Source organism: Babylonia areolata, chromosome 1 (genome assembly GCF_041734735.1).
Source record: "Babylonia areolata isolate BAREFJ2019XMU chromosome 1, ASM4173473v1, whole genome shotgun sequence".
Classification (NCBI taxonomy): domain Eukaryota; kingdom Metazoa; phylum Mollusca; class Gastropoda; order Neogastropoda; family Buccinidae; genus Babylonia; species Babylonia areolata.
Window position 1 is genome coordinate 41,987,929 of NC_134876.1, and position 12,383 is coordinate 42,000,311.

Genomic DNA, 12,383 nt, shown 5'->3' on the forward strand with positions numbered 1-12,383 from the left:
AACATGTGTGAAATATGATCCAATTTTAGAAAAGAAGCCAAACAGAATGCCAAAATCAGAATGACAAGTCATTGAATGTGCATCATCTTGATTTAAAAAAAAAGAAGTTTTTTTTTTTTTTTTTTTAAAGCGCATTAGAATATATAAAACTTTACTTCTTTGTTGTTTATTTCTGAAACACTTTCATATTCAAGACACACCTCTTCACAATGATCATCACTAAAGGTTAACTGATCCAGGTAGGGTCTGATCTGACCAGAGTGTAGAACCAAGAACTGCCACCAAATAATTTTACAAATAAAAAACAGTCACTCAAAAATACAGACTCAGCACTCTCATGTGCATAACCACTCACCCATATGCAAAGACTCATGTACAGATCTTCTAAATCTGAATAAATCTTATCCACAGAAAAATTAGGGAAAATGAACCTATCATCTTCCTACACAAGCAAAGTGTTCTCTCTCTCTCTCACACACACTTACCTAACCAGTCCTTTCTGTGCCATTGCTAATGCCAATGCTGCACTGTCAACATCTCCACGGGAAAACACTGACATCTCCGAGGATGCATCTGAAAGTCAATGTAATGACAGTTTACAGTAAAAGTTATGCTGATTTTTTTTTTTTCAGAGTATGCAATGTTTATAGTAAGTCAGTGTGTATGTGTGTGTGTGATGGTGTGCCTGCTTGTGTGCATGCATGTTTTTATGCATTTATTTTAATGTATGTTTTTGTATGTATGGGTATGCATAAATTATGTCATTTGATTGTTTTTCCAATCCACTGGCCCTGAAATTTGACAGTACATCCCAGAGTATGAAAGAAACTGACATGTGCGTGCACACACACACACACACACACACACACACCGCACACACACATACAGACACTGATAAGGAGTCACACACACACACAGACATACACACACACACACACACACACACACACATACACACCACAAACACACACCACACACACATACATACAGACACTGATAAGGAGACACACACACACACACACAAAGAAAACAACAACAAAAAAACAAAAACAAACCTGAATGTATGTTGTCAGTAGTGAAGGGGACATTCTGTGACAGTGGACCACCATCGTCACCCAGCCTACTGTTTCTCACTGGCACCATGAAACAGCTTCTAAAAAAAACCCAAACAAACAAAACAAAAAGAGAATCACCATTGTGGAAAAATAAAATCAGGGAAAACCAGGACATGAAGACAACACATTTACCTCTACATTCATGAAATTTCTGTACTGGCATAAAAATAACAACAACAAAACTAACCCGAAACAAGAGGGTAATACTATTAATAGATAAGCAAGGTGCATGCTTTTTTAACAATTAACCTTTACCCTAAAGAGAGACAAACTGTACGCAAAAGGAAAACAAAAGAAAGAGGTTGATACACAATGAAAACACATGTATTGCTACACCCTTCACTGCCGTCCAGCCCAAAACAAAACCAAACAAAAAGAAAAGCATGCAAAACACCTCAGCCTGAACACCAAGTCCCCCCTTCGCATGAGAATCATATACAGTGAAACTCAACCCCATCCCCACTCTACACACACACACACACACACACATACACACACACACACACACACACAAATGCACAGACAAGACAAGTACGTGAACAGACTGACAGAGAAAGAGAGGGAACCTCCAACAATCATCAAAAAGAAAAAAAAGAGAGAGAAAAAAAAGGAACAAGGCAGATACCCACCCCATGTCCCCATCAAAAGACGTCACAGAGCCAGTGCTGGACAGATTTGAACCACCATCCACTGACCCCACAGAAAACATGGACGGGTTGCTGACCAGTCTGGACCGTTGTGCCTCGTTTGTTTCCCTCCGTGCCTCCGCTTGGTGTGAGACTGAAAGAAACAAACACCACAAAACATGTTCAACTTGAAAGCAGTGATTTGTATATGGTCACTCACTACAGTCAGTGGTTGAAAAGAAATGAATTTTTGTTTCCTTCTGGTTTATAGTCTCAAGTTTTCACTGAAACTGAAAAAGACTAATAGGATCTCCCTTTAAAAATATACATATATATATATATATATACATATAATTTTTTTTTACTGGTTTGCTGAATCCATGCAGAACAAAGAAAACTGACTGTGATTTCCAGCATACAGAAAATTGGAAGAATTGCAATGAAATGTATCCATTCCATACATCCTTATATATGCCATGATGTGGACAGGTAATTCTTGACCACTGCCAAACTGACAATCTGATCAACAGTTCAACACTAGACAGGGATTTAGCATGGATGCAAAATGCTCAGCAAAAGAATCTGATCAAGGCAACAACAAACAAACACACAACAACAACAACAAAAAACAAACAACGAAAAAAAAACCTACACATATCATATACCTTTTAAACAGAAAACTCTTACTCACTTGACATATTTCCAACAGACGAAGCAATACTGCTGCTACCACTGTGATGCTGTGTATCACTTAAGGGCTTGTCATCTGGTCTTTTGCTGGCACTGTGTCTGCGGGGTTTGGGGTCTGAGTTGTTGTCATCAAAGTTCACCACGTTGACCATTTTCTTCTTCTTTTTCTTCTCCTTCTTCTTCACTGAAAAACAGAGGACACATCAAACTGAACTGACACCAGTCTGCAACCACGCTAAGCATGATCAGTTTCAGTTTCAGTTTCAGTAGCTCAAGGAGGTTTCAGTAGCTCAAGGAGGCGTCACTGCGTTCGGACAAATCCATATACGCTACACCACCTCTGCCAAGCAGATGCCTGACCAGCAGCGTATCCCAACGTACTTAGTCAGGCCTTGAGAAAAAAAAAAAGGTGAATAAATAATAGATAAGCGTACATAAATAAATAATAATTATATAATAATAATAATAAATAAATTAATAAATAAGACAACAATGATGGTAAATAAGCAAATAAATGTAAAACATGAAGACACACATTCACACATACACCCACACATGCATAACAGATATGCACCAAACATGCAGTTTCACAGATATGAAAGCACAGTCAAATACACATAAACGTACATGAGCCCCAACACACACACACACACACACACACACACATGACCAAGCATGATCAGCCTGTTCCTGGTGGTGAACTAAGAAAAGCAGAATTTACTTAAGTTCCTTCACCTTCACCTTCACCTCTCCTGTAGTCTGGGTTCAGACCGTTGGGGCACCGCTGCTGACCTGGCCACCACCCCTCTCCACTCTTCACGGTTTTCTGATTTCCTCAGGGCGTCACCGAGCGTCAAGCCTGTCCACCCCCGGATGTTGTCTTCCCATCTCTTCTTCTGCCGTCCTCTCCTTCTGCCTCCTTGTACGGTGCCTTGCAGGGACGTTTTGGCAAGACCAGATGATCGGGAGATGTGTCCATACCACCTAAGTTTGCGTTTTTTCACTATGGACAGAAGGTCTTCGTAGGGTCCAATACTTTGCTTGTTTCTGTTCTTCACTTCCGTGTTAGTGATGTGGTCTCTGTAGGAGATGCCAAGTAGTCTACGAAAGCATCTCATCTCGACAGCTTGGATTCTTCTCTCGATGTCCGCAGTCAGGGTCCAAGTCTCGCAGGCGTAGAGCAATATTGATATAACCAGGGAACGCATCAGTCTGATTTTTGAGCTGAGAGCGATGTTTTTGTTGTTCCAGATGGTGTTCAGCTTGTTGAGTGCCATTGTTGTTTGGGCAATTCTCGAGAGTACTTCTGGTTTAGATCATTTAAGCTGAAAAATACTGATGTCTCTGTTTCATAACAAGAAGTATGGTTTCAGGTGAATCACCATTTTACTTCAGCTACAATCTAGTCATTTGATATTTACCGTCAAATTAGAAATATGACGTTCTTTTTAAAGAAAATGAAATCCTGCCCAAGCTGTTGCTGCTTGATAGTTCATGATAATGCCCATCATGGTTTCAGATTCATGATTATATTGTGATGGTCAGTACTATTGTTCTGAGGTTAAGTCGGAGCACACAGCATGAAACAGATATGTCAAAGAATGGAATCTGTGGGATCCAACAGGATGGTTGTGGTACATAAAGACAACTGCATACAATGACAGATATTACCGCTACAGCTACAACTACCACATTTCAACCAAAGGTATATAATATACCAATAATAATGGGCATTTATAATGGTCTTTACTTCCTTAACAAAGGGCCCAGAGTGCTAATAATTAACACCATATGGGGAAAAATGGTAACAAAAATTAACAATACAAGGAACTATAATGAAGACTTACAAACAACACAGGGAACTATAATGAAGACTTACAAACAACACAGGTAACTATAATGAAGGCTTACAAACAAGACGAAATGAGACATATATCACTCATGGCACAATCACCAGTGGCCAATCAAACACACTGCACTGCACTCACCAATAGGGGAAGAGTCACCAGCGATGACAGGCCGAGGCTCATCATCAACAGTGCCCGGAACACTGATCTCCCCACCACTGTTGACACGCAGCCTGCTGTTATAGGGCTGGTTCAGCTCCGCTCGGTCAATGGTGATGGCAAACAACACAGAGCCCAGACCTGACACAGGGGAACCAGTAGCACAATAAGTGTGGAGTGTCGGCCTAGAGGTAACACATCCGCCCAGGAAGTGAGAGAATCTGAGCACACTGGTTCAAATCACACTGGCAGATGCCAGTATTTTCTCCCCCTCCACTACAGACCTTGAGTGGTGGTCTGGACACCAGTCATTTGGAAGAGACAATAAACTGAGGTCCCGTGTGCAGCATGCATTTAGCGCACGTAAAAGAACCCACAGCAACAAAAGGGTTGTCCTTAGCAAAATTCTGTAGAAAAATCCACTTCCATAGGAAGACAAATAAAATTGCAGGCAGAAAACAAAAATACATGGGTGGCGCTGTCAGTGTAGCCCACACTCTCCCCCTGGGGAGAGCATTCTGAATTCACACAGAGAATATCTGTTGTGATAAAATGAGTAATACAAATATCAGGAAAAAAAATCGAAGGACAGTTTGAAAATTAAGAAAGACTACAGGGAGATCTGAAATGATTGTGAATGCTAAAATCTAAAAATGTAAATAGTGACAGCATGTGCATGTACTGCTCCACAAAGGTTCTGGTCACTACTGAGGGAGCGCAACTCTGTTCATGGACTCCAGTACTCGTCTTAAAATCTTTTCATTTTCCATACAATGAGCCTGAAGGCAAATTTCTGTACTATGTTTCAGACAATAAAATGATTGAATAATTGAAGTCTTTCATCTTCTTCATTTGTCAGACACACTTTTTCTATTCAAACAGCAGTGGCTACAGAGAGAAGAGAAGAAAATGATCCTTACCAGCAGACATTGTCGGCAACATGCTGTTGCGTTCCTGGTCACACATGAAGGCCCATTCATGGTAATACTGGCTGTGAGGCAGAAAGCAAGATGCTGTTACCCAGTCCACAAAAACTGTCCCAAAGTCATATTTGTCACATAGAAAAATTCCTCCTTGAAAAAAGACCAACTGATAGAACACAGAGATCAAAACTAGAGTACAAAGACATGTCTTCCATGTTTGTAACCTTACAAATACTGAAGCAGGTACCTTCCCCCTCCCTTCAACCCTCCCCCCAAACCCCCTCTCCATCCTTCATTATCAGTTCAGGGCATGCACTGTTCCTTGTATTTAATCATTAGTCTTCAATCCTCCTAATTGTTATGCCACAGGAGAAATTGTTTGCATTATTTTTATAAGCATTTCATTAAAACCTTTACGTATGAGCTGGATAGGTATTATAATAATGATGTAAAATTTAGGGCAAGCCTTTAAAAAAAAAAAAAAGTTCTCAAGTGGATTTTTGTACATGTTTTTGTACATGGCTTGAATGATGAATTCTCATGAATACTGTGAAAACAGACACGTGTGTGTGTGTGTGTGTCTCTGTGTGTGTGTGTCGTGTGTGTGTGTGCGTGTGCGTGTGCGTGTGTGTGCAGACAATGAACATTTACAAATCACAGAGCTTGATCTAGGGGTACTAAAATAATTGCTTTTGTCATTTTGGGAAGGGGTTAGGGGTTGTGGGGGATGGGATAGAGGGTGGGGGTGGGGGGTGGGAATTGTCTTTTATACATTGTATCAGGAACCATTCAATGTGTGTGTGTGTGTGTGTGTGTGTGTGTGTGTGTGTGTGTGTGTTTGCTGACAAGTCTTGTCTTGGCTATTCAAAATATAGCTGAAAGTTTTATTGATGAAAAAAACAAATATTTAAAAGAGGAATGTCAACAATAAAAACAAATCTATTTATAACAGCCATCACAACTGGAGTTTCTTTGTGGGTATATATGTGTATATGTGCATGTGTGAGCTTCATACATGTGGAAGATTGATAACCTTAAAGGATATCAACGAAAGTTGTGAGATAAAACTTTGTGAAAAAGGGCCTTAAATCAGCAAACCCCCCACTCCCCCAAAACAGGAATCCATCAGTTACACACCTGATCAGATCTTCCTTCTCAATCAGCATATGCATGTACCGCTCCAAAGAGTGTTCATTGAGGCATGCTCGTAACCAGGCTCGTCCACGCCCGATGTCGGAGTTGATCTGTCTCAGGGCATTGAAGCGCTGAATTTCATGCTTGGTCAGATGCTCTTTCACATACTGCCAGAATGCTGGGCACATAAGAGTGACATTCTGAACTTCCATGCAATGCTGCCTCCACATCATGAACATAACATCACTGCCATCATCTATTTATTGTTTGTTTATTAACCATTTGAGTGCCTAGAAGACTTTAGCTAATGTCCTACAAAAAATGTTGTCATACTGCCTGAAAGATATCCACTGACATCCTGCATCTATTCAGATTTTTCCTTCATCAGAGTTTGGTCCAATGAATAAAAACAGAATCCGAATGGTTAGTTTATGGCGTCTGGATTACAAACATGCTTATTGAATAAGCTTACGTCAGGTGGAGAACCCATTTCTTCTGGATAATGTTTTGCTGACTGGACTTCATTGAGTGCACCTGAAAATTGGGTTTGTGTCACATGCAAGAATAAAGTAAGAAACTTTGTCCAGCTAAGACAGTGGTTCAAGTCAATGAATTTACACAAGGGGTGTGTCTATGACTTCAGTGACCTGTCTTTCAGAGTGTTCATCTGGCAGGAACTGGATGACAGCCAATCATCCACAATTTTCATGAAGCCTAATGCTTGACAAACAGTGGACGGTGATTTTATTTTATTTTAATTTTTTGCGCTTTTTGACACTGATTCATTGACCGACTCCTTTGCAGAGCAGACAAACCAGATGCAAAGCAGACACTTTAACAGCTAAATTGTGACCAAGAGGAAGAAAGTATCACACATGCACACAAACACACACACATACCACTTTTACATGAGATTGATGACTTTCTAAAGAGGTGTGTCTTTAGGGCAGCTTTGAACAGTGAGGGTGTTTAAGAGGGATGGGCTGTGAGTGGGAGCTGGTTCTGAACAGTTGTTGCAAAGTGAGAGAAAGGCCCGTTGCTATATAAGTCTTTGTTTTGTTTCGTCATACACTGATACAATGAAGGTTTGTTTGTTATGCTTACTGACAGTGTCTGTTACAAAATGATACTGGCACACAGTGAGACTGACAGAGTGGGGCACAAGCAGAAAAAATGAAATAAAATAAAATAAAATAAAGGCATCCTGACAGTCTCTCCCTCAATTTTTTCAAACTGCTGGGATTTTTTTCTCTCCTGTTTCTGGCTACTTTGGTCTTATCTATTTGTAAACAACTCATGACAATAAATATCTCAGAAATAAACAACTTGAAACATAATCAGTTTTTGTATGAACCAAAGTTTAATGTTGTTTAAAAAACAACAACCCCACAACAACAAAAAATCAAGAAAAGTAAAAAAAAACAACAACAACAACAAAACCAAACAAACCAACTAGGAATGATAAACAACAAAAAATACCACACATACACATGCACACACAAACACACGCATACACAGCTCAAATCACAGAAGCAATAAACCACTTACTGGGTTCAGTTTCCAGGTTCTTCACTTCGGTGAAGAAGTCGGTCATTTTTGCCAACCCTCCCTTCTCTGTCATGTGTCTGGAAAGAAAACTACAAGTAAAGCCAATGAACTCTTTGCCATGCTCCCAAAAATGCACTCTGCTGAGCACGTGAGTGAGTGAGTGAGTGTGTGTGTGTGTGTGTGTGTGTGTGTGCGTGCGTGTGTGTGTGTGCGCGCGCATGCGTGTGTGTGTGCGCACACACCTGCATGTGAGTGTATGCGTACATGCATTCATGTGTGTGTGTGTGTGTGTGTGTGTTTGTGTGTGTGTGTGTGTGTGTGAGTGTGTGAGTGTGTGTGTGTGTGTGTGTGTGTGTATGTGTATGCATGTGTACGCGAGTGCATGCGTACATGCATCCATGTGTGTGTGTGTGTGTGTGTGTGTGTGTGTGTGTGTGTGCATCCATGTGTAGCTTTTAGTCTATTCTCTTTCTGTTAAATATTTGCTTTACATTTACAAAATCAAAAGTCTTTCTTGATTTAATCATTCTTATTAAAAAAAACAAAAAAAAACACACCATTATTCTCTAACATTTTCTTCTACTTTTCTTGAGAGTTTAACAACTTTTCCATGCATGAAAGTCTTGAAACAGTATGTAAGTCTATTCCAAATCACAAGCACTTGCTCTATGCAGGCTTTCTTTGTGCGGGAGAACAAATGAACCATCCATATCCCCACAACATACCTCAGGGCCATGAGGGCTTTGTTGTTTTTCTTCATCCCATGTTGTAGGGCTGCTTCCCATGTGGCACAAAGACATGATACCCTGGTGTGCAACAGAAAAAAATAGAGTTATTTTCTGCTCATTGTGCATATAATTTTTACAAATAAACTATTATAAGTGTAAAAAAAAAATAAAATAAAAAATTAAAAAAAAAAAAAAAAAAGAAGAAGAAGAAGAAAAAAAATCAAAAAGAGTAATACCATACTTATCCCTTTCAATAACATTTTTACTTTCTTCACCTCTTTACCAATGACCAATGATTGAAACTTACAAGATACAAACAATTCAACAATAAAATCGTTACTCACCTGCTATCTGAGTCTGTGGCAAGCTCTGAACGCCCACCAAATCGAACTTGGCACTGTCACAAAGAAGTATGAAATTAGGGAAAGAAACTTAAAATCTTTAATAATATTACCAAACTGAAAAAAACTGTCAACAAAAATATTTTAAAACTGTAAACAAATCATCAACAAAATATACATTTTTTGCCTTTCAGTTTCACAACATTGTTTTTCAACATCTATATATCATTCAATAACTCCAGCATAGAATTAGAAACCCCATCTTCCACGGGAGATATATTCATTCTCAGCATCTGAATGTGCAAAAGCTCCTGCATTAAATCCCCTCTTCCAGAAGAAATATCTATTCTCAGCATCTGAATATGCAATAACTCCTGCATGGAAATCCCCTCTTCCAGAAGAGGTATTCATTCTGTTTCACCCCTCAGAACCTTACTGGAAACAATTTTCTTTGAAATTTGATGTAAATGACCAAACCTATACATATATTTTTCATCAACTTTTCCTCCCACACTTTTGACTCTGTCATGTCTTGTGCATACTGGGTATTCTGAGATATATTCAAAACTACCATGCTTCACCAGTTGCTAAAACTTTGTTGTCAATTATATTTTCATGTGTTTGGTTGATTTTCCACGTATATGAGTACAAAGGATACTTGGGATAAGCAGTGTAGAAGTAATGTCAATGAATGGTGCATATGATAAGGCAGCAGAAAGAACAACAAAAAAACAAAACAACAACAACAACAAAACTACACATGAAAATGTTACCACTATGTCAAGACCTGGACAGTTTTGTCATTTAATCTTGCATTGTCTCTTACAAGCCAAACACTACTTCACCTGTTTCACTGCATCAAGGAGTCGAGCTAGAAGCCCCTGTCTTTCATGCTGCCTTGCACCATACTCTGGAAAATAATGAATAAAAAATTGTTATATTCATTTGTAAAGATAAGCATTTTCTCATTATACTAGCTAGCATAAATCAAATTTTACCCACAAATGACAATTCATATTTCTCAAAAAAAAAAAAGGGAAAGAAATGATAAGCATACAAATGTATAATGAGATGGGGAGGGAATGGTAGGAAAAGTTTTTGAACTGGATTATCGAAAAGAAAGATAAAGTGCAGGTGAGCATAGGATATTATCACCATATTGTGGACACTGATAATGGATAGTGACTTTTACTTCAGTTTTTATATTTTTAGTTTGCAGTCAGAATGGTTTGAAAAAAAAAAAGATGAAAAAAAGAAGAAAGAAAGAAAAAAACCAAAACAAAACGATTTCTTTGAACTCATGACCCTTAAGTTAGTGTGAAAACATGAAATCAATCCCACCAGTGGACCATATTCTGTGCCCATCAGCTATGAGCGCCTTCAGTATCAAAATTATGGGGGAGAAATTTCAAGAAACTGCCGCCTGTGCAATTACACCTATCGTTGAGATGATGAGCTTGGTTTAAGCGTTGGACTTTCAATCTGAGGGTCCTGGGTTCAAATCATGGTAACGGCGCCTGGTGGGTAAAGGGTGGAGATTTTTCGGATCTCCCAGGTCATCATATGTGTAGACCTGCTAGTGCCTGAACCCCCTTCGCACGACACGAAAATACCCAGCATGCATGAACCATGACAGAGTCATCGGCAAGTCAATGTTGGTCATGTAATGGAAAAAAGAAGAAGAAGAAGAAGAAGACCCTAGTTCTTCAAGAACAATGAAAGGTTAGTTTTAAGAACTACGTTTTAGCAATACATGTGTATGATCTGACTGTTAAGTGTTATGTTTAATTCATATGAATATATATATCTTTGTCAAATGGTTCTTGACAAATAAATAAACCCGGTGATTATTTCTCATCTTCAGATCCTTGAGAGTGTAAAGCACCCATCAATAACAGAAAGGAAATAAAAAAAATTACCAATACATGATATACAACTAATAGACAGGGTTGGTATGGGTAACTGCGAACTGCGTCTAACTGCGAACGATTCGTATACCGCCCCATTTCGAAGCATTCTTAATGGCTGCATTTCACAATTTAATGTCTGCTTTGACCTTTTTCTAATACTTTGATGCATTTCCAAGAAACAGTCAAACATCAGCTATTTCTGACTGTTTCTGCGCTCTTTCTTCTGTTCGCGCATCGCTGCTGACCAAACTTGCTCTCGAAATCCTAAAATCAGTGGAAGCAAGTTGTAGGACTTGAATTTTGACAAAATTTAAAATAGTTGATTGATCGGATATGTTGAATGCACAGTACCAGTGATGGGAGAATTTAGAAACCTGGTACAGGGACTACAGGAAATTTTCCTTCTTTCCCCACACTACCATGGAGTACACCAAGCTCCCGCCTGAGGCAATATCAGTCTTGGTGGAAAGCCTCCAATCCTACTTCTGACCCCCATCACCCTCTTCTCTCCCCCACCCCCCCAGTCCTCCTCCCCTCCCCCTTCCTCCCCCTCCCAACTTCCTTCCCACCCACAGCAAATATGGCCTATCAACACTGTCTAGAGGCCTGAAAAAGAGGTGGGTGGCCCCAGCCCCCTTGTCCAGTCCCCTTTGTTAGGCACTGACTACCCAAACAAACCCCACAACACAACAGCAACAGCAAACCGGAACCTTTGTAAATGCCAGAATCTTCAACTTGATGAAGGCAGGCAGATACGAAAGAAGAAGAAGAAGAAGAGTACCAAAAGCAATCATTCGCAGTTAAGACTTGCCCGTTCGCATTTACCCTCATGCACCTCTGCCATTTCAAACGTCGACAAAACGTTTAAAAGAATGAGCAGACGAACTTTTCCTGGTGCAACCAGTTGGAGAAAGCTTTCAAAAACAAAAGAACTATGTCTGACTATCATACTACATGTTATCTTTACAGTACACACGTTGAGCTGGTCGCTTCAACTGGATCGTTCGTAATTACCCATACCTACCCTAATATTATTATACCAAATGGACAAAGTTATAATTCACATAATATAAACTGTCCACAGTGACAGCCTCTCTAGGTCAAACCATTATCTACTGTCACTTTACAGCTCTGCTGTTAGATCTTACTTCCCTACGCTATTAAGTGTTGTTAACCTGACACCTGATACCTCCTGCCTATGCCTGGTAAATCCTGCCAAGACTGTCACTGGTGTCTGGCCTGTGTTGTGTACACTGCAATCTGGAGCAACACCAACAGATGTACACCAAGGCTTTTTTTTTCTTTTTAATTCTTTGTTGAAGCTGGTCAGGCTTCTAATTCAATGGTTGTATTTCTTTTTTA

General features: G+C 39.5%; 1 protein-coding gene across 1 annotated transcript in view; it reads right to left on the reverse strand.

Annotated features, from left to right (window-relative positions):
* The window catches only part of LOC143292097 (sorting nexin-29-like), a 29,308-nt gene that overhangs the window by 14,887 nt on the left and 2,038 nt on the right, over positions 1-12,383 (reverse strand). Inside the window, exons 2-12 of the mRNA XM_076602283.1 lie at positions 9,957-10,021; positions 9,115-9,167; positions 8,768-8,848; positions 8,043-8,119; positions 6,498-6,672; positions 5,358-5,428; positions 4,420-4,578; positions 2,433-2,615; positions 1,745-1,895; positions 1,056-1,153; positions 486-573 (exon numbers count right to left, since the gene is read on the reverse strand). Coding sequence (XP_076458398.1) covers positions 486-573; positions 1,056-1,153; positions 1,745-1,895; positions 2,433-2,615; positions 4,420-4,578; positions 5,358-5,428; positions 6,498-6,672; positions 8,043-8,119; positions 8,768-8,848; positions 9,115-9,167; positions 9,957-10,021 — 1,201 coding nt within the window. The remainder of the gene's footprint in view (positions 1-485; positions 574-1,055; positions 1,154-1,744; positions 1,896-2,432; positions 2,616-4,419; positions 4,579-5,357; positions 5,429-6,497; positions 6,673-8,042; positions 8,120-8,767; positions 8,849-9,114; positions 9,168-9,956; positions 10,022-12,383) is intronic.